Source organism: Nerophis lumbriciformis, linkage group LG07 (genome assembly GCF_033978685.3).
Source record: "Nerophis lumbriciformis linkage group LG07, RoL_Nlum_v2.1, whole genome shotgun sequence".
Taxonomy (NCBI): Eukaryota; Metazoa; Chordata; class Actinopteri; order Syngnathiformes; family Syngnathidae; genus Nerophis; species Nerophis lumbriciformis.
The window spans coordinates 35,366,761-35,389,920 of NC_084554.2; the positions used below are offsets into that span (position 1 = coordinate 35,366,761).

The 23,160-nt window shown below is 41.7% G+C and overlaps 1 protein-coding gene and 1 long non-coding RNA gene across 5 annotated transcripts in view; both read left to right on the forward strand.

Annotated features, from left to right (window-relative positions):
• Window positions 1-382: 382 nt before the first annotated feature.
• On the forward strand, window positions 383-3,280 carry LOC133609591 (transcriptional regulator Myc-like). Of its 3 annotated transcripts, none has more exons than XM_061965320.2 (3): window positions 383-556; window positions 1,392-2,151; window positions 2,213-3,277. In XM_061965320.2, the coding sequence occupies exons 1-3, from the start codon at window positions 500-502 to the stop codon at window positions 2,821-2,823; spliced, it is 1,428 nt and encodes a 475-aa protein (XP_061821304.1). In that variant the 5' UTR covers window positions 383-499; the 3' UTR covers window positions 2,824-3,277. The 3 variants fall into 3 exon arrangements, with proteins under 3 accessions (XP_061821304.1, XP_061821305.1, XP_061821306.1); XM_061965321.2 differs by having other exon boundaries at window positions 390-556; window positions 2,216-3,280; XM_061965322.2 differs by lacking the exon at window positions 383-556 and adding an exon at window positions 1,059-1,267 and having other exon boundaries at window positions 2,213-3,269.
• A 989-nt stretch (window positions 3,281-4,269) lies between these two features.
• The window catches only part of LOC133609586 (uncharacterized), a 46,741-nt gene continuing 27,850 nt past the window's right edge, over window positions 4,270-23,160 (forward strand). Inside the window, exons 1-3 of one of the 2 annotated variants that reach the window (XR_009815741.1) lie at window positions 4,270-4,441; window positions 12,120-12,243; window positions 14,328-14,462. This is a non-coding gene — a long non-coding RNA (uncharacterized lncRNA). The remainder of the gene's footprint in view (window positions 4,442-12,119; window positions 12,244-14,327; window positions 14,463-23,160) is intronic. The other variant, XR_009815740.1, reaches the window with a different exon arrangement.

A 23,160-nucleotide genomic window follows, 5' to 3' on the forward strand; every position in this document is an offset into this window, starting at 1 on the left:
CCTTTTCATCTTTGTTGTTCGTTTTTTGAAAGCATCTTCTAATATTCCTGTCAGGGGTTTTCTACTGTTTTGATACTTTGTCTCACTTTGTGACAGTGTGCACAAAAATGATGACTATTTTATAATGTTTTATGTTGATATTGTAATACAGTAAGGACACAATAAGGTATTATCAAAGACACTAATTAGGAGCAATTCATCTTCAACATACTTTAGAAACCGTTTTAATTGTCATGGTTGTCTCCTATAATAGACAATTAGCTTAATATTATATAGCAATGGTAGCCTAATGTTTTTTGTACAAAGGTTTTCTGTTCCTGTCATCTTAATGAACCTTTGATTTATTGAGGCTGAATGTCCTTGCAGTACCTCCAATGACCAGCATGGGGTGCTCCAGCACCGCCCATCTCTGGTCCATCTCTTTCCTGCGGCAGACTGGACGATTTTCCGCCACATTCAAACTGCGGTCCACGCCTGATTTGTATTATCTGCCTCCTGCATGTGGCTAATTAGCACCAATTTGTCCATCCTCGCTGACTTCACCTCGCTTTACAAGGTAACGCATGCAAATGTTGCAATGGCGTCCACACCTGTTCCTGATCATGCTTAAATGGCGCTAGTTGTCCAATTTTAGGCAATAAATGAGGATTAATTGTGGCATAGAGGTATGATGTGATGTCAATTTACATTATTTGAGGAGAATATGTTTATAAACGGCAGCAATTCTAGTGAATTTTCGCCCGGTTTGACCACATTAGTATGACTAGCATGCCTTCAGTCAATGGAGGCGCCACTTTACTATGGCCACGCCCACTTCTTCCTGCTTGACCTGACGGACTAATAATCGACTCGCTAGTGCCCTTTTTTTTTAAAATAGTCACAAAAAGACAAACCGAGTTAAACTCTTCGTTCTTTAGGGTGTCGCCTCGTCTCAAGGAGACATCGGAAGGAGTTAATCGCTGCTGTTTTCGAGGTGGGTTTTTAAAGGGGGTGGGGGGACTCGCTTCCGCGGCGGAGGGGGTGGGGGGGGGTAGTGACGCGGCTGCTTATAAGCCTCTTTGCCGTGGGCTCAGCTGTGATTCTCAAGCCGCTCATGACATTCGGAGTTTGGCCACCGCCGGCCGGCTCGCTCGCTTCTACCGGCTACACATGCGTGTTTTTCCCGCAGGGAGGATTTAATGTCCGCGGAGGACGCTGGTGGACTTTTATTGCGCGTCGCTTTTTGGCTCATTTTCGGACTACTTTGTCGTGTTTTGCACTTTAAACGGTAAGACGGACTACTGTTGGTTGGACACCTGCTGCTTCATGAATGCATGCAGAGCGTGCACACTTTTGGTTGTAAAGTATGCATGTTTGATCCCGCCGAGTAACCGCCACGTTTTTGCTTGCAGCTCGACGAGAGACCCACTCCACCCGGCACCGCCATCATGCCGCTGAGCTCAAGTTTGGCGAGTAAGAACTACGATTACGACTACGACTCCCTGCAGCCTTACTTTTACTACAACAACGAGGAGGAGGACTTTTACCCGCAGCAGCTGCAGCCGCCGGCGCCCAGCGAGGACATCTGGAAGAAATTCGAGCTGCTGCCCACCCCGCCTCTGTCCCCGAGCCGGCGGCCGTCCCTGTCCAGCCTGTACCCCTCCACGGCGGATCAGCTGGAGATGGTGAGCGAGTTCCTGGGCGACGACGCGGTCAACCAGAGCATTATCTGCGACGCTGACTACTCGCAGACCTTCCTCAAGTCCATCATCATCCAGGACTGCATGTGGAGCGGCTTCTCGGCGGCGGCCAAGCTCAAGAAAGTAGTGTCGGAGCAGCTCGCCTCCTTGCACGCCGCCCGCAGAGAGTCCGTCAACACCACCTCCACCACCAACACCAGCAGCAGCATCACCATGACCATCACCGCCTCAAGCAACGCCTCCTCTGCCGTGCAGACAGCCGGCAGTGCCTCCGAGCCTGCCAGTTCCGCCGCTTGGAAGCTGAGCAGCAGCTACCTGCAGGACCTTAACACGTCGGCGTCGGAGTGCATTGACCCCTCGGTGGTCTTTCCTTACCCTGTGGCGGAAACGCCTAAGCGCAGCGCCTCGCCCTGTCGGGACTTGGGACCGGACATGCCGGCTCATAGCGGAAGCAGCAGTTGCAGCGACTCAGGTAAGAAGTCACATGTCAAAGATTGTAAAGGGATGATGACTGACTGTCATGTTTGTTGCAGAAGATGATGATGAGGAGGAGGAGGATGATGATGATGATGATGAGGAAGAAGAAGAGGAGGAGGAGATTGATGTAGTGACGGTGGAGAAGCGGCAGGCGGTGAAAAGATGCGATCCCAGCCTAGGAGAGACCCGACATCCCAGCCCCCTGGTGCTGAAGAGATGCCACGTCTCCACCCACCAGCACAACTACGCCGCCCACCCGCCCAGCCGGCACGAGAAGCGAGCCGTCAAAAGGCTCAAACTAGAAGGCGGCGCGGGAGGAGTAGGCGTCGTGGCGAGCCAGAGCCGCGTCCTCAAGCAGATCAGCAGCAACCGCAAGTGCTCCAGCCCGCGCACGTCCGACACGGAGGACCACGACAAGCGGCGGACTCACAACGTGCTGGAGCGCCAGCGGAGGAACGAGCTCAAGCTGAGCTTCTTCGCCCTGCGGGACGAGATCCCCGAGGTGGCCAACAACGAGAAGGCGGCCAAGGTGGTGATCCTGAAGAAGGCGGCGGAGTGCATCTGCAGCATGCAGACGGACGAGCATAGGCTCCTGTCGCTCAAGGAGCAGCTGAGGAAGAAGAGTGAACTTTTAAAGCAGAGACTCTCGCAGCTTCAGGGCGCTTAAATGTTTTTTGTTTCGTTTTGTTGCCCTTTTTCTTGTTTTTTTATGCAAGTTCAAGACTGTACAGCTGTTGCATGGAAATGCAGGAAAAAAGGATGTTTGGAATCATTGATTTCAATGTTGAAACTGCCTCAATTGAAGTTATGGTTGGATTTAAATATTTAAAGTTTATTTTATTAATAAAATATATTAAAAAAATGGGTGACACAATTCAGAGTGCCCAAACTAAAATATGAATTTTTATGTTTTGTATATAATTAATATTCCTAAGAAAATGTATTTTTGGATCTTAATTGTCTGGATGTTCAGACCCAGTGTTTGTTTTTTCCATTATGTTCCTAGATTCTTTTTTCAAAATATAAAAACAATGGTTCCTGATTTGTGCCTCCCTTTCTTGCACCACGAGACTACATACACTCACATTTATCAGGCCCATCTTCCATGCCAACACTTTGGAACAAGTACTGTAGTACACCACATAATAGACGTAATCACTCAATGTTTACACTCACGTCTGTCTTCACATCACAGTCAGGATGTTTGTTCTGACTAGTGCTTGACCTTTGATCTGTGTTGCTCCGAAAACAGACTAAAGCACTTGCAATATGATAAAATACTCCAGTTAAAAAAACAATGTTTAATGTCATTGTCAACATTCGGAGGCTATGTCCAATCCAAAGTGCATAAATGCATTTTTTGTCAGGTGTGTGATTTACCTTTAAAGACATTGAACTCCCTCTAAACAGACTATTCTAATCTTGTAGACACAATTGACTTAAGACAATTGCATCATCCTCAATGGCTAATGCAGATTTGATGTATGGTCAAAGTAATGTTTTTGTTTGTTTTTTTGCATACTCTTAATCTTCAGACCATTTTAACCCTGGGAGTCTGCTTTACAACGCTTAAAAATGAAGGTTTATACCTTCTTTTTAAAAAAAAAACATAATTCTCAAGATTTCTTGTTTGAACTAATAACGCTTAACTTTATTTACACAACATATATTAGCATTATTTTGCTGTTGCTAGGCAGATTTCACAAAACACCGATTCCCCATAGGTCAAATGGGGCTTTGGCATTTACCATGAATTGATTAACGTGGACCCCGACTGGACGTGGACAAGTTGAAAAAGTTATTCGGGTGTTACCATTTAGTGGTCAATTGTACGGAATATGTACTGTACTGTGCGATCTACTAATACAAGTTTCAATCAATCAAATCAGAAAACGCACGTCACAGCCACACCCCATGGCCACACCCACATGCCTGCCAGAACCCGGAAGTAGAAACCCGTACAAAAACACTACAAGCAACACGGCACAAGTTGTTTTTGTGTATATTCTCATTTGAATGACTCTTAAAGTAAAACGCAAGACAAACATTAATATAATTGATGTGACGTCATGACGTCTGATTGTGTGTGTGTGTGTGTGTGTGTGTGGTCGTGACGTCACGCCGCGTCGCTGTCCTGAGCTCTCGGCTCCGACTGAGCGCGTGCAGCCAGGAAGAGAGCACATGGAAGTCACGTCGAGATGATTTTTGTCGACCACAAAGCTGATAAACAAGAAGAAAGGATTACAAAAATGTCGTTTTTAAAACAGGACACGGACGAGGAGACGGTAAGAGTTTGTTTGGCGTTGTTTTTATGTATGTGCAGTGTGGGACCACTTCCACGTGCTGCTCAATGTTTATCGGTCAGCTTCTCAGTTTGGTTGACGCTAACTTACTAATAATACTAATAATAATGTCACTTTTGCTTTATTTGTTGTGTGTTTGTTGCACTATTCTTGTTTATTTGTGCTACACAAGCGAGCGGATGCTACTGTCCGCTATGGTGCTTATTCCTAACGCAGCTGTACCTCATTAGGAGCTTTGTGTACAAACTATTATGACTTATATTTCAACGTTCTCTCAACTGTAAGTGACTTGTATAACATTAAAAAATGGCTTCATCACAGTTTTTATTATGGAGTTGTATTGTGTGTGTGTGTGGCTAACATAGCTTGAAGCCCACTTGACAGCTAGCTATAGAGCTAGCTAACAGTAGTGAATGCACTGATTTGTTCATCCATCCATCCATTTTCTACCGCTTGTCCCCTTTGGGGTCATCGCAACTTTATTGACAATTCACTATACAATTCACAACTGTGTTCCTTCACCACGTTGCAACTGAAGACAAGGGACACATTTAAGTGTCATGTAGGGCTGGGCGGTATGGCCTTTTATTAATATCTCGATATTTTTAAGCCATGTCACGATACACGATATATATCTCGATATTTTGCCTTAGCCTTGAATGAACACCTGATGCATATAATCACAGCAGTATGATGATTCTATGTCAGTGGTTCTTAACCTTGTTGGAGGTACCGAACCCCACCAGTTTCATATGCGCATTCACCGAACTCTTCTTTAGTGAAAAATAAAAAAATTTTTTTTTCAAATTCAAGGCAAAGTTACATGTTTTTGGTAACACTTTAGTATGGAGAACATATTCTAAGTAACAAAGACTTAATTTAGAGTTATTTGGTTATGGTTAGGGTTAGAGGGTTAGGGTTATAATAAGGCCATGCCAAATAAGGCATTAATAAGTACTTAATAATGACTAGTTAAGAGCCAATATGTTACTAATTTGCATGTTAATAAGCATCTAATTAATGGTGAATATGTTCCCCATACTAAAGTGTTACCATGTTTTTTTACTGGTGCACAAAATGAATCGTGCATGAACATCACCTTGTTCAAACAACAAAACCAACACAGTGCATAAACTCACAACAAATTACACACCTGCAAATCAGTGTGACTTCTGCTGTTGTCGTATCTGTAATACGCCGATAGGGAGAAGTTTTTATTTACACGATGAGTTTGGTGTGTTTCGACCTCCACCGAACCCCTGAGCCCGACTCACCGAACCCCTAGGGTTCGATTGAACCCAGGTTAAGAACCACTGTTCTTTGTGTCTACATTAAAACATTCTTGTTCATACTGCATTAATATATGCTCATTTTAAACTTTCATGCAAGATTCAAGATTGTTTATTGTCCTATGCACAGTTAAACAGACAGTTTGCCGTACAATGAAAATCTTACTTTGCTAGTCCACCCTTCAACAAGTCACATGGTACTTAGCTAAAATAAAAGTAAAAATACAAATAAAAATGTATATACAAGGCACAGTAAGTAACATTACATTATTGCACATTCTGATTTACAGTCAACAGTATAAATATGGAGGTGACGTTGGGTCACAGCAGCAGTTAAAGTGTCTTTAGTGATCAAAGGTGAAAAGATGTCTACAGTGATGGTTCACAGTTCGGGGGTGGTCATGGTAGCTGTCTTTTGTTCAAAAGATAAAAGTAAAAGTATTACACTTTGTAGTGCAGAGAGGGAACCCACAATTAAGTCAATTTACAAATACTGTATTTATTAAACAGTTATTAAGCAGTGACACAAACATTCATGTCATTTCAAAACAGAAAGTGCAAGATTGTCGGAGACATTTTAAAACAAGCTATTAGTGCACTTGTGTGCATGATGTCACTAAGATGACATTTCAAAACAACACTAAATTAAAGTGCACTTTTTCTACAGAACGCAACTACAATAGTTTAAAACAAATAAAGTGCACTTTTTGTGCATGATGTCACACAAGATATTTCAATAACTGTCAAATAAAAATGAGCTGCATAATAGGAAATCAAATAGTGTATGTCCTTCGCTATGTGGTAGGTTCCTGCAGACGTTATCTCCTTCTGTTGTTGACTAATTTTTTCATATGGTGTTGATCTGGAATTGGTTGCTTCGGCATACTGTTGGTGTGGCACCGAACGGAGATGTTGACATGCGGAGTTTCAAGCACTCTTCATTCTCTAGCGGGTGACTTTTCAAATGATGCTACAAATTAGCAGTAGGTGCTACTTTTTGTAGCAATGCTTTTGCCGCATACTTGTTCGACATCTTCCCGCTTGAAGCCAAACCACCGCCAGACGATGGACCCCGTGCTGTTTGTCTTAGGAATGAATTCTTCCTTCATTTGTTACCAGATTCACACCTTCTTTCTCTCGTATTATCACATGCACCACTCCGCTAGCATCACAGCTAATGTTACCCATACTGCTACCGCTCTGCTCCGCGAGGGCGTATGACGTTGCACGTGCGACAGTATGTGACGTATGTAAGAAGGTGCGCTGGTTTTATGTCTGTGTGAGAAGGAGAGACAATAAAGAGTGAACAAAGCCTGTAGTGTAATGCCTGCAGCTAAAAGCAACTGTGTGAGAACGTATACTCGAATATCACGATAGTCATTTTCTATATCGCACAGAGACAAACCCGCGATATATCGAGTATATCGATATATCGCCCAGCCCTAGTCTCGTGCACCTCTTTTTTTAACATTGGCTATCACCATTGTAAAAATAAGTTAACCACTGCCATACTTGAAACAACTATGAACAAGTTTTGCAATATTGCCAAAAGGTGTGCTTCCTGTGTTTTTGTGTCGCAAATAAGGTAGAGACTTAGACTTCCTTTCATTGTCATTCAAATTTGAACTTTACAGTACAGATAAGAACGAAATTTTGTTGTAGTAGTTCGTCGTAGTGCAAGATAAAAGAGCAATAAGGTGCAGATATAAATAGATTACTGTATAGATAAAAATATTGCACTTTTGCATATGCATTCACGTTTATGGATGTATGTTATATTGTCTTTATATTCCAGCGAGTTAATCCGTTTTTGGGGGGAATTGAGGGGATTATTATGATGCGTTCAAGAGTCTTATGGCCTGAGAGAAGAAGCTGTTACAGACGGAGGCTGCGGAACCTCTTTCTAGAGTCCAGCAGTGAAAACAGTCCTTAGTGGAGGCGGGAGGAGTCTCTACAGATTTTCTGAGCCCTGGTCAGGCAGCGGCTTTTTGCGATTTCCTGGATAGGAGGAAAAGGAGTCCTGATGATCTTTTCCGCCGTCCTCACCACTCTCTGCAGAGACTTCCAGTCTGAGGCACTGCAGGCTCCAGTCCAGACAGAGATGCAGTTGGTCAATAGGCTCTCTATAGTGCCTCTGTAGAATGTGGTGAGAATGGAGGGAGGGAGCTGTGCTCTTTTCATCTGACGCAAAAAGTGCATGCGCTGCTGAGCTCTTATTACAAGAGCTCCGGTGTGTAGGGACCAGGTCATATTGTCAGTTATCTGCACCCTCAGGAACTTGGTGCTGCTTACGATCTCCACTGCTGTGCCGTTGATGAAGAGTGGAGTGTGGCTGGACTGATGCCTCCTGAAGTCGACGATGATCTCCTTGGTCTTGTCGACGTTCAGGACCAGGTTGTTAGTTCTGCACCAGTCAACCAGATGTTGGTTGACTGGTGCAAGGTCCCAAACTATCTGCAAGATTTACATTTAGCATTTATTAAAAAGCTGTAATATTATTGACAATGACAAAGATGTAATGTGATGAAGTGTGTCATGCATTGAATTGTTTGGCATCACTCAAGTGTAAAAAGAAATTAAACACAGAAAAATGTGAAGCACTCTACCTTCATTTTGCTAAGAATTTTAATTAGTGTTGCAAAAAAAAGCCAAAGAAAAACAAAGTACACCTTTGATGATGGCTGATCAAATGGCAGTTTATGTTCTTGGTAGGGCTGGGCGATATGGACGAAAAAGTATATCTCGATATATTTTTACTTAAATTCGATATATATCTCGATATATTTTTTTGGTGAAAGTATACATATAAATATATTAATTTTTGAGCGATATTCAGTGAAATTGAAGTGAATGACAATTGAACTGTAAACACTTTTATTAACCCAGTTAGTCAAGATAGGTATTAACAGTACAGAAAATAAACTGTTTAAGTAGTACAGAATTAGATAACATTAATAAAATAGAAAAATATTCTCTCTACGTAAAAATAAATAACATAGCTGTGCAAATAATACAAAATGTATCAAACTCGGATAAAAAAAATACATTTGCAGGCAGGCACTTTGGTATTTCCCTTCCTGGTTCGATGACCCGCCCTATCTTGCCTCTGTCCCTAACGAATCGTGACTCATCATAGTAAACAACCAACCAATCATGGTTGTTCTTATACGTGCAAGCACTCTTGGAAGGAGGAACGGGAGGGGTTTAGTAGCCCATGGAGTGGGGGCGGGGGAGAACAAGGAACACAACAAATAAGCGGCGTTTGGTAATTTTAACGTGAAATAAATTATATCGATATTACGATATTTTCTTAATTCATATCTTGTTTAAAAATATATCGATATATCTTACAAACTCGATATATCGCCCAGCCCTAGTTCTTGGCTATTCAAACTGGTTGCAACTTTATTAACATTCAGTTGGTGATTTTAGCTTTTTTTGGTGTTATTTGTATGCAGAGAGAGCGTTGACGTTCCTTGTATCCTCATCAAAGCCGCCAAGGATTAGAAAACTTTTTTTCCCCCTGTCGAATTCTTTCAGCAAAGGTGAGGAAGAGGGAAATTTTTTTTACCGGCGCTTTGGAGTTTGGAAGTGTTTAACATTAAAGGCTGGTCATGGAGTTCAAATGTTGACATAATTACCTTATTTAGCTGCAAGGACCTGTGTCCCATGATGGCGGCTCCGTGCGTGGAATGGAAAGCTCTTCACGGGTGATCCTGAGAATTTAAACGGAAGACTGTAGAATAGGTGATGCGTAACGATCAAACGATTTATTGTGGGGTTGAGTCAGGGGGAAAATAGAGCTAATAAGTAGCTCGCCATTTTGTGTTGCTCAAAATCAATAAGGGGAAATAGTTCTTGATATTTGTGAAGTTGCAGCCTTTGACCTCAGGTGCCCTTTAAAATCTATATAGTTTTTGGAAATGTAAAAATATGGGATACTTTCGACTTATTGATTAACCGATTTAGCCTTTGACCCTACTAGCTGTCTTAGTGCACCTTTGCTTTAAAAATCGTGAGATTTAAAGTTGTTTATACATTTTTAATTACAAGATTAATTTCAGATTTAAATTGATATTATATTGTTTTTATTTGTATTTTTCTAAATTCAGGGTTTCACATAAATGTACCGTATTTTTTGACTATAAGTTGCATTTTTTTTCATAGTTTGGCCGGGGGTGCGACGTATACTCAGGAGCGACTTATGTGTGAAATTATTAACACATTACCGTAAAATATCAAATAATATTATTTAGCTCATTCACGTAAGAGACTAGACGTATAAGATTTCATCGGATTTAGCGATTAGGAGTGACAGATTGTTTGGTAAACGTATAGCATGTTCTATATGTTATAGTTATTTGAATGACTCTTACCATAATATGTTACGTTAACATACCAGGCACGTTCTCAGTTGGTTATTTATGCGTCATATAACGTACACTTATTCAGCCTGTTGTTCACTATTTTTTATTTATTTTAAATTGCCTTTCAAATGTCTATTCTTGGTGTTGGGTTTTATCAAATAAATTTCCCCCAAAAATGCGACTTATACTCCAGTGCGACTTGTATATTTTTCCTTCTTTATTGTGCATTTTCGGCCGGTGCGACTTATACTCCAGAGCGACTTATACTCCGAAAAATACGGTAATTGATAGGGGCACCGCGCCACAGATATATATAGATATATATATTTATATCTATATATATATATATATATATATATAGTGGGGCTGGGCAGTATACCGGTGTTATCGTTAATACCGATTTACTTTAGAAAGCGGTATATATTTGAGACAATACCATCGTACCGGTATCTTTTGATGTGCCTTTTTTACAGCCGTTAGCCCGGCAGGCACCGAATCTGAGGAAAGATCCGGCGTGCAGGAAGGGTCTAGCGTGCATAGCTAACACCGACCCCCCTTTGCATTCGCCTTCGTGCACAGCCGACATGCCCGCACTGTTGATCTGGAAGCTGGCGGGGGCGGGCGGCGGCTCCTCTTTATTAACCAGAGGTAACCCAAGCCAGTGAAAAGATTAAACAGAACAGCCGTCAGAGCCGACAAACTGCGCTGCTTACTGCTAAAGCTAACAACAACAGTTAAGCTGAAACCCTCGCTAACGTCACACGTCGCTTGGCAACAGGCAGTTTTTAAAAGTAATTTTCAGAACACTGGTAGTAACAGCAATGTGGTGTTGAGTTTAAACAAAACACTTTTTGTTTAAAATACCGTTATATATCGCATACCATGATACAACCTAAAAACACCGGGATATCAGGTTTAGTCCATATTGGTCGGGCCTAGTATATAGCATATTATTTATGCACTATTGACTGATGATACACCAGAAAATTGTAAAATGGGTTATACTTGTATAGCGCTTTTCTACCTTCAAGGTACTGAAATCGCCTCAACACTATTTCCTAGGGGTGTAACGGTACACAAAAATTTCGGTTCGGTACGTACCTCGGTTTAGAGGTACGTAGAGTACTGACAGACAGAGGCAGAAAGCGGAGCAGCTTGTTAAGACTTTAGCTTCGGCGGCTACTTAATATGTTCGTATGGAAACTTGTTCGGTACACCTCCGAACCGAACCGAAACCCCCGTACCTAAACTGTTCAATACAAATACGCGTACCGTTACACCCCTACTATTTCCACATTCACCCATTCACACTCACATTCACACACTGATGGGGGGAACTGCCATGCAAGGCCCTAACCACGACCCATCAGAAGCAAGGGTGAAGTGTCTTGCTCAAGGACACAACGGACGTGACGAGGTTGGTAGAAGGTGGGGATCGACCCAGGAACCCCCAGGTTGCTGGCACGGCCACTCTCCCAAGTCCGCCAAGCAGTTGGGAGTTTGGCCACCGAAAGACTTTGATCAATATACTGTCGAAACAGGATGTTGTATTGACGCACATGATTGTCTGGAGCGGAGGCAGCATCTCTGCGATGTGGACGTACTTTAAAATATTTAGGATATACCTGCAGACAGCGAACTACAAAATGTACAAGAGGACAGTTTCGCTCTTTCAATAAGAGTCATTGCGCGGGGGGGCCTTTGTCGGTAGTATGACCGAGGCACTGCCCGCACCTTGGCTCCGGCGGCTGGCGGTTTGGGCGGTGAGGCAGCGGCTCCCCCACCCGCCACAATGAAATGTAAAATATCAAAAAGTGGTCAAATATGTACTTCTATGTGTACATTTCATTGACCAGATATGCGCTAGAATGTGTTCAACTTTTGTTCAGAATCAGCTACTTTCGCTACAGCTGACGCAACTTCATTTATTGGGGATATAGAGTGGGTTGTTCCACTGCAGCCAAACTAGATTTGATCATTGGATAAATGCTTTGTCCCTCCCAGGGACGGCGAGCGTCTCATGATGTGAATGAGAAGTGGGCTGGGCCTCGGCTGGCCTGGACGCCGGGCCTCCGCATGATGATTGGATGATCTGTCTGGGCTGAATTCCTTTTTGATTTACAGCAAAGTAAGTGAATCGGCCATCTGGAAATCTAAACCAGTGGCAGAGCGGTTTTCAAGTTTAATTTCGTGTTCCGTGTTGATATGGAGAATTTTACAATCCTTTAAGTGACGTTTTCTTTGTAAAATCTGGTGTATTTATATTTTTTATTTGGTTTTGGAGACCTAACTTGTTTTTAAAGCAAACGCGTTTGAGCTCAGGGGTAGGGATGATGTTCGTTAAGAAATTATCGATGTCGATGCCATTATTGAATCCTCTTATCGAACCGATTCCTTATCGAATCTCTTATCGAATCCAGATAGGTTGTTGTGTGTGCACTGAGTTCCAAAAGCCAAATATGTTATGTGACTGGGCCGGCACGCTGTTTATATGGAGGAAAGGCGGACGTGACTGAGGACAGCATGCTGACGTTAAAGGGTGAAGGTTTCAGGTGAGAGCGGACGCTAAAGTCACGCCCCCAGTGAGCATATAGTGCTGCTATTTGCGTTGTAAATAAAAAAATTGCCAATAAACACATTACCAACATGGACGAGGTGCCGCTCACTTTCGACATCCCGGTGAAGCACACGATACGCACAACAGGGCAAGAGAAGTCGGCTTTTACTGTTGTGCTCGCTTGCTATGCTAATGGACAACGAGACTGACTTTGAAAATGACGAGAGGGAATCTGGCGTGTTTGATGGAGAACTTGCCCAGCTGTTCATTTCGGGCACAGAAGATGAGGACCTTGATGGATTTGTGGATGAGGATTGATCAAAAAATAATGTGAGTACATTGATAAATACTTCAATAAAGTACAACCGAACTCAGCTTTGCTCCTGCTGCCTTTTTAAAACAGCGTCCATGCATGCTAGCGTATGTTTTAAACTAGCGTATGTTTAACCATGCCTGCGCCCAAAAATACGCTGCGGCTTATTTATGCATTAAATACAGAAATAGCACCCGTAACTGACACTTTTAATACGGTGCGCCCTATGGTCGCGAAAATACGATATAGTGGCTTCGATAACGGGAACCGGTTCTCAAAAAGGGATTCGAATCCATGGAATCGGTTCTTTTCTTATCGAAGCATCGGGAGAACCGGTTTTCGAACACCATCCCTACTCAGGGGTCATTCGGAGGAAAATATATTTACAAGTGGGCCGGACTGGTAAAATTATCGCATGATAACTTCAAAAATAAAATTAACTTCAAAATGTTTTCTTTGTTTAGAAATAGACCAAGCACATACTATTCAAATGTTCTTGTAATCAGACAATATTGTCGGTATATTAGATGGAATTTTTACCCGACATGTTTCGACGGTCATCTGCCGTCGAAGGGTTACTTGACCACTGTGACGTGTTGCCTATCAGCTGTTCTTATAGGCGTGGCCAACTAGGCAGACTTGTCAAGTCTACTTGGTATGCCCTCCCCCTGCTCCCATTAACCATCAAGCGGCCAACCAGGTAGACTTGACATGTCAGCACAGAGACAAAAGTGTGTGCACGGGAGGTGAAACCTGTTGAAAATGTGCTGTTTGTTAGCATTAGATTGGCAATACAAGTTAAAAATAGTGTCGTGTGTCACTTCTTCTGGGGGATACAATACATTATATTAATTACATTTATTTTCACGTAAAAAACAACTTATTTTCAAGTTGTGGCGGCAATGAAAATGACGTGGCGCTGCGCCACATTCAGTTACGGTACATTTGGGAAAACCCTGTATGATTTCTTTTTTTAAGAATCAATTTTTTTTTTTTTTTTTCAGGTCACTCACTGTGCATATATGTCATGTCAGCAGCTAAGAGGAGCTTTTGTAAACTGTTTTGAAAAGGTTTTATTAAAATTCATTTATCAAAATACTGCAAGAATCGGTTTGAATAGAGAATCGATTCTGAATCAAATTGTTCCCCAAGAATCGGAAGCAAATTAAATCATGGGTTGTTATTTGGCCTTTGACGTCAGTTTATCAGCTCTTGTTTGAATTGCGGATGCACAAAAATAAAAAAAAATGTATTACATAAAAGAATCTAATTTCTTGATGATGATGAATTTTTTATTTTATTTTACTTAACAAGCGGCATCACAAACTGCCATTTTACTCAGGGACACGATGTCCTGCACAGGGATCCCCGCTGACCAGGGCGTGTTGACCCCGGTGCCCAAAGTCTACTACCTGACGGATCTATACCTCAACTATAAGGACGACAGTTTTTCCAGCACAGCAAACCTGATCCTCAGGTACTGAGTGGGTGTAGAAGATTCACTGATAACTGTAGTGGATGTCAGGGAGCAGTGTCCAGGATGTGCGGCTGACATGAGTCACGCTGGCAAACAATGCGCTTCACCTCGAGCGTGGTGAAGACTGACCTACATACTTTGTTTATGTGCTAGGGGAAAGGAAACATGGACACACCTAATGGACTGCTGCTGCGTCCTAAATCTTAGTATTGGTGCTGGAATACTTTAAAGAATTGAATTGTAGCAGGGATGTTTATTTACTTCAACTGAACACAGGGCGTTACATTTCAAGTTAATCTTTTTAAATTTAATATTGATTTGTTTACCTGTTCTACCCAACGCAACACATTATAATGGGACTGTCTGTGAATGTAGGTGTATGAGTCTCATACCAATTTAGGAACACAGCGTTTTTAAATTATCCCAGGGTTTGTGTTTGTTGCTTGCTAACAACCCATATTTAAAATGCTTATCAAAAACTACAACAGGACGTTGCCTACAGCCACAGCTGTTTATGCCAGTGTTCTCTGAGAGACACCCAAACCATGCATCCATTAACTACAGTATGTTGAAGTGTTTCTTGATAATAATAACTGGGATTTATATAGCGCTTTTCTAAGTACCCAAAGTCGCTTTACATGTAGAACCCATCAATCATTCACACCTGGTGGTGGTAAACTGACGGAAGCGTGGCTGCAATTTGCGCCAACGGCCCCTCCGACCACCACCTATCACTCATCATTCAATTCACCGGTGTGAGTGGCACCGGGGACAAAGGGTGAAGTGTCCCGCCCAAGGACACAACGGCAGCGATTTTTTTTTTTTTTGGATGGTAAGAGGCGGGGAGCGAACCTGCAACCCTCAGGTTTCTGGCACGGTTGCTCTACCCACTTCGCCATGCCGCATTGCATTGTCGTCTTCTGTCTTTGTTGACAAAGATCAGATCATTTTAAATTTTTATACTTTATTTTAAAATCAAACAATCCCCTGGTGGGATTCGTTGTCATCCTCTGCTGTATGACCGTTTTTTTTTCAACACAACCCTTGTACTGGCTATACAAAATCCAGTTAATTATTTAAAAAATGTAACACTGAATCACAAAGTTTGACCTCATTACCTTTTAAAAGTAGCTTTCTCATCTTTTGCCGTAATACCCCTCCTTGCCTCAGGAGGCAGTAGGGGGTGGCACTACTCTGCTTAGCTGCTTAGAAACCGTCTTTAATACGAGGTCACATACATTTTGCATGTTTCATATTTTTTGTTGATCTAAATGAATACCCTAGTATTTGTATTAGGGATGTAACAATGTGAAAATGTGTTGTTACCTGCATTTGGCGTGGCGAGAGGAGAAAGTTGAGCTGGATAACCATAATTTTTGTTTACCGCTATATTGCACGATTTATAGGAGACTGGGCGCTTTATTGAGAGCTTTGGACACTTCTACTACATGCTGTCTACAGACGAACTAAGCAAATCTCCTTTTGTACATTTTGTTACTTCATTAAATCATTCACAACATTGCATCCCGGAACTTTGTGTGTGCTTGTTGGCAAAACAGGAAGCGAGTTAGACAATTACTAAACCGAGCTTTTTACTTTCAAATGACAGGCTGATTCGGAGTCGCTATAGTTATCGTGACCAAAACTATCACAGTTATTATTATTGCTGTATTGTTGAATGTGCTCAAAAAGTACTTATGTACACACACTGAAATATTTTGACTAGGTTATTTTTTTAATAACTAAAAATAGACACACTCACTACGTTTCCATGCACTAAATTAGTCTGATTTCTCAAATTGTTAGTTTTTTTGTATTTTCACTAAGGGTGTAACGGTACCCAAAAATCTCAGGTCGGTACGTACCTCGGTTTAGAGGTCACGGTTCGGTTCATTTTCGATACAGTAAGAAAACAAAAAAATATAAATGTTCTTGTTATTTATTTACCAAATTTGTAAACAATGGCGCTATCCTTTTAACATTGGGAACACTATAGTAATTCTGCCCAAATATAGAAATAGCTCTGTGTGTGATGGATGTGAGCCACCACTAGGCTGATCAGTGCAACAGCAGGCAGTCATGAATGCTAAGGATAACAATAACATACATATACAAACCGGATTCATTGCCAGGGTTAATGTGGTCAACATATATAAAATAAAAACTAAATAAGATATGGCTCAGAATTGGTTTCTTAACCAAACCTTTCTACATATAAAGTGCAACATTTCTACGTATAAAGTGCAACATTAAACGGCTTCAAGTTGTTGCTCAGATTAAAAAAAAAAAAAACACTCAGATTTTACAAAACGTGTCTTCTACATATAAAAAGTGCAACATTAAGCAGTTTCAAGTCAACTCAGCCTCAGAATAACTTTTATTTTACCCCCCCCCAGCCTTTAACCCTGATGACTTTCACTCAATCTTCATATTTTTTGCCACAAAAATCAGTTTATCCACATTGTCTGTAGAAAGAGCAGAAGCCAAAGTGTTCCCAAACGGGAAATCTTAACGAGGCAGGAGGGTCTTCCAGCTCTGGCTTTTGCATGTTGTCGTAGCCCGGTCGTTGCTCGCATGCCGTGCGTTGTGCCTCAGTGTGCATTGTTTACACAACGTGCGGTGCGCTACTTAATATGTCCGTGTGGAAACTCGTTTGGTGCACCTCCGTTCCGAACCGAACCCCATGTACCGAAACGGTTCAATACAAAGACACGTACCGTTACACCCTTCATTTTCACACCTATGTGTGAAATCCGAGTGTCCATGCACACTTTCTAGTGAGACTATTGGTCATACACCACGTGCCTCCTCATTTTAGCGTGGATAACTGAATTACTTTTCCGGTTGACCCATGACTTCACACTAGGATTTGCGGATCCTTCCAACTTGTTTTAAGTGATTAGAAATATTATGTTTCTAATGGCTATGTTGATGTTAAATAGCAGACAGCATCAATAAATGATCTTAGATTGCGCTACGGACATGACGCTACTACCAAGAATGTATTGGGGCAGATGTAGGTCCAAAGAAAGACAGGCGGAAGTTTTTCCGAAGGGATTTTCAGAGGAAGAGTCATGGAAACAAAACTTTTGAATGTCTTGAAACTCATTCATAAGGCTCTGTGAATTGATTGAAGGCGCTCACCACTTAAAACAAGTTGTAAGGATCTGCAACGCCTAATGTGACGTCATAGGTCAACCGGAAAAGCAATTAATTTGTCCGCGCTAATATGAAACAAGCGCCCCAAAGTACGGGAGGCAGAGTACAGGCACATTAGAGAGTGAGCATGGACACTTGGATTTCAGACGTAGGTGTGAAAATACAAAAAAAATAACTATTTAGGAAATCAGACTAATTTAGTGCATGGAAACTGCGTGTGTTCTAAGAGAGCACAGCCTGTAGGTTCAATGTGCACAATTGAATATCTTAGTTGCTCAGACTGCGATGTGTTTATATGAATTTAGTTTGGGGAATGTCGTTTCTTAATGGGGAAAGACGATAATGTCTCATTTTCATCACAATTAAAATCAGCTTCATTGGCCATTCATGTTAGCATTCAAGCCACAGGTGTCAAACTTGAGGCCTGGGTGACAAATGTGGCCCACCACATAATTTAAAGTGGGCCGCTGCATCATTTTATGTGATAGGCTGCATACATTTTTTATGTGGCCTACCACGTCATTTTATGTCATATGCCGCATTATTTTATGTGTGTGCATGTCATTTATGAGGCTTGCAAAAAAGGCTTGAAATAACAAAGCACTTTCTGACGTATGTAATATTGTTTCAATTTTGACAGATTTCTTATGTTGTTCACATTAATATTATCTGATCCTGCAACAAGCAAAGCAAGTTATCCATCAATTAGTTGGTAAAATTATAGTAATCAAAGAGTTTCCAGTGAAAAATGTGTAAAAAGGCTATTATTCATGTTTACATTTACTTTGTTACATATGTGGCCCGCAACAAAAATTAGTTTGACACACCTGATTTAAGCTATCGAGCTGGCGCCAGTCAGTCTGTGAGTTTGTCGAAGTGCAGTTATCAATCACAGTTTTTTGATAATTTTTTATTTAAACAATGATACTAACCGTTGGGAGTTTTTCCGCGGTTATCGTTATTACAGTTTATCGTTACATCCCTAATTTGTATTTTATTATTTTGCTACATTTGCTTTGGATTAGTAGGCAGCACGGTGAAACAGTGCTCAGTGCCTTACAATAAGAAGGGTTCGATTCCCGGGCTCGGGGTCTTTCTGTGTGGAGTTTGCATGTTCTCCCCGTGACTGCGTGGGTTCCCTCTGGGTACTCCGGCTTCCTGCCACCTCCAAATACATGCACCTGGGAATAGGTTGATTGGCAACACTAAATTGGCCCTAGTGTGTGAATGTGAGTGTGAATAGTTGTCTGTATGAACATTTCTTATCACGGTTATTGTGACCAAAATGATCACGTTATCATTATTATCGCAGTATTTTCAAATGTGCTCAAAATATTCAAAAAGTACTAAAATCTTTTAACCGTTTTATTTAAAAAACAAAAAAACAAATAACACATTCAAAATGATATACTTCGTAGAAGAAACATTATTGTAGATAACTGTTGCATGTACCTTAAGTAAAAATTAAATGTGCATATAAAAGCAACATAAATATTATTAACAGGGTAATATGGCAGAAACTAAATAGATGTAAAAAATTTGCAAGTTGACGGCCATAAGATGCAACTGCACTTTTTGTCCGAGTATACAAAAATAGTGTTAATACATGAGAGGTCTAGTTTTACACATAAATAAATGATAAATGAGTTGTACCGTATTTTCCGCACTATTAGCCGCACCTAAAAACCACAAATTTTCTCAAAAGCTGACAGTGCGCCTTTTAACCCGGTGCGCTTTATATATGGATAAATATTAAGATTCATTTTCATAAAGTTTCGATCTCGCAACTTCGGTAAACAGCCGCCATCTTTTTTCCCGGTAGAACAGGAAGCGCTTCTTCTTCTACGCAAGCAACCGCCAAGGTAAGCACCCGCCCCCATAGAACAGGAAGCGCTTCTTCTTCTACTGTAAGCAACCACCCGCCCGCGTAGAAGAAGAAAAAGCGCGCGGATATCACCGTACGTTTCATTTCCTTTGTGTGTTTACATCTGTAAAGACCACAAAATGGCTCCTACTAAGCGTCAGGGATCCGGTTCATGAAAAGACGCAATCTCTCCATCCACACACGGATTACTATTTCACAGCAACTGATATTCCTGTGAAACGCACCGTGGATACAACGGGAGCACGTACGGTGAATATTCGCACCACAGGGAATGAGAAGTCATCCTTCACTGTGGTTCTAGCTTGCCATGCTAATGAAACTTCCACCCATGGTGATATTCAAAAGGAAGACCTTGCCAAAAGAGACCTTTCCAGCCGGCGTCATCATAAAAAGCTAACTCGAAGGGATGGATGAAGAAAAGATGAGCGAGTGGTTAAGGTAAGTTTAAGTTTACGCGAAGAGGCCGGGTGGCTTTTTTCACGCAGCTCTGTCCATGTTGATATACGTATGTTTGTGATTGCACATTTGCGTACATTTTGGGAGTGAACAGAGTTGTTAGAACGCTGGTTTTTAATATATTATTAAAGTTTGACTGACCTATCTGACTGTTTTTTTGACATTCCTTTAGCGCAGTTAGATGCGGCTTACAACACCGGGCGGCTTATAGGTGGACAAAGTTTTGAAATATGCCGTTCATTGAAGGCGCGGCTTTTAACCCAGGGCGCCTTATGGTGCGGAAAATACGGTACTTGTATAGCGCTTTTCTACCTTCAAGGTACTCAAAGCGCTTTGACAGTATCTCCACATTCACCCATTCACACACACATTCACACACTGATGGCGGGAGCTGCCATGCAAGGCGCTAACCAGCAGCCATCAGGAGCAAGGGGTGAAGTGTCTTGCCCAAGGACACAACGGACATGACTAGGATGGTAGAAGGTGGGGATTGAACCCCAGTAACCAGCAACCCTCCGATTGCTGGCACGGCCACTCTACCAACTTCGCCACGCCGAACACCTATCTACTATTTGTAAGTTTGGCAATGAAATATGACAGCGCTGCAGTGAGATCTTTTGCCATTTTTGACAAAGGGGGCATAAGCAGCTGCTTCTGGAAGGCATTGGGTATTGTATGTGTGATGTTGGTAGATGTTAATGTACTGTAATTGTGGCATCAAAACTGGCCTGCTGCACGCCCACTCTGTAAATAAGGGAAAAGCAAATGTATTTTTATTATTATTAGATGCTAATTATTATTATAATCATCTGACTGACACACACACAGGGACACACAAACCCTAATGCTACACTTGTAAAAACAAAACACTTTGCAGTGTTTCTGCTAGGATTTGTTTTTAACACTGAGTTTGACAGACAAACAATGACATGTTCATTTTTAAACACTTTCCATCATGCATTCAGCTACAAGTTGACTTACCTTGCACTGAATGTATTGTTCACAATGCTGGTTCCAAAGTTGGATCAACATGTTTAAAGTGTTGCCTCCCTTCGCGGGGACTTTTTTCCTGCATTTTCTGGTGATGGGCTGACTATCCTCAATTATTTTACCCTCAGCATGCTTTACTAATCCAATATACGTCCAGATTTCAGATTGTGTCTGTTTACTACAAGGGCAAAATCTCAAGCGCGAGGTCCGTGTGTTGTTTTCCGCCGTTGCAAACAGTGTTAGTGCAGAGGCGGGGCTGCTCCTGCATTTCCAGGAAGTGAGCAATGCATTAATAAATTACGTTTTTTTTGCTAATTAAAAAATGTACTACTAACGGCCTGGAATTTTGCTGCGGTTTATCATTATACCATTTACCGTTGCATCCCGAGTTGTCTGTCTATCTGTGTTGGCCCTGCGATGAGGTGGCGACTTGTCCAGGGTGTACCCTGCCTCCTGAGTACAGCTGGGTGTGCTCCCCTTTTTTGTTTTAGTCCTCAGTGGTCTCAGCCTTGTAATACATGAAACCATTATGATTACAATGCTGCTAAATCAAATAGAAACTGACATATACATGAGTCTGAGAGCTTCTTTTGTGCATCTCAATGATGGCTAATTCATCTTATTTATGATAGGACTAGCACACAGTCCAGCAGTGGATCACATGTTGCTGTCGCAGAGTTCACGGAGCGCTTTAATGGCCATTTAAAGTGCGGCTAATGAAATATTAATTGTGTCTCGACGGCGCCCACGCTCTCCATCACTCGCTCGTCAGGGGTGGAAGGTCAGGCTTCGCTCTGTCTGGCAGAATTCATCACATTGATTAAAAAGTTCCAACGGAAAGGTTAATGTACTTTTAGACCTGGATGGATGTGACGCGATTAAGGGGAAGCGTTTGACTGACTGATGGACATTTCAAGGTGTTTTTAGGTTGGACAACCAGCAGCTCCCAGTCAGATGGTGCGTTTAGGCGTCGCGGGACTCTTGATGCTCACCAAATGTCAAGTCCTTGGCTTGTGAGAAAGGTGGAGGGCATGAGTAACCGCAGGCCCGCATGGAGACGAACAAGATCATGAATCAGATTTAGGAGTCTGCAAAGATAATGTATCCCCACATGATGGCAAGGATACAGTAAGGAAAGCTTATAGGGAAACATATCGTACGTGTATTTTACACACATGGTGCAGTACACCACCTTTGACAACTACTACAAAATCCTTCTCTATATCTGTTCTTATTTTACTAGGAGATCTGTTGCTGTGCTGTATTTCTGTTGAATTGTGAATTTCAGAGACATATTTCATTGGAAAAAGAAACTTCTGGAATTATTTATAAAATACATTACTGTACAGTATACCAGGGATATTCAACTAAATTGCTTTGGGAGCCACATTTCTAGAAAGCTAAGGACCGGGGGGCCAGACTCCTCCCTTTTCTGTTCGTCTCATTTTGTATAGTCTGAAAAAACTGTGTCTTCTACAGTTGATTTTGGATATTATTTTGTCAGAGTTACAGGACCGCTCTGCTGTTTCTATGGACCGTCTCCAAAAAGCTAGTCACAGATCATCTCTATGACAGCACTCTAGGATTTTTAAGAATCTGCTGCAAAAATGCGAGTATCTCAAGTTTTTTTAACTGAACTCGGAGGCCACTATTTGAATTGCCAAATGATGAAAAAGAGAGGACCCACAATGGAACCCTGAGGAACACAACCAGTACAATTAAAGTTGAACAAATGACTACTGACTGCATTTGAAGTAAACAAGCTAAAGCAACATTTTAGTCACATAAATCACCTTACGAAAAAAATGTGTAACCGCCAAAAAGGAGAGGACTTTAAGGGGTGCCTTGAGGAACGCTTTAGTTATGTCGATCACAAACGTGGCCTCAGTGTTCTATGTTTGCTTGCAAGGGTAAAATGTCAATGCAAAGAGCTGCCAATTTGTTTACATGGTTTAAATTATTCTGTACAACAAGAGCACTTGAGTGGTTTTAGGAATTTGCTGCAAAAATGTTTGTCTGCCAAGTTTTGAACTGAACTCGGGCCGCCAGTTGAATAACTGATGTGTACTGTTGTCCCCAATGTTAGCTTCTATTTGCACTTCAACTTTGCAGTGTATTTATTTTACGGTTCCTTTGACTCACTGCTCTCAAGCTTCAATGCCCATTTTCCTCTCCCTCTTAAAACAAACAAAATGAGCGACGCCCCCT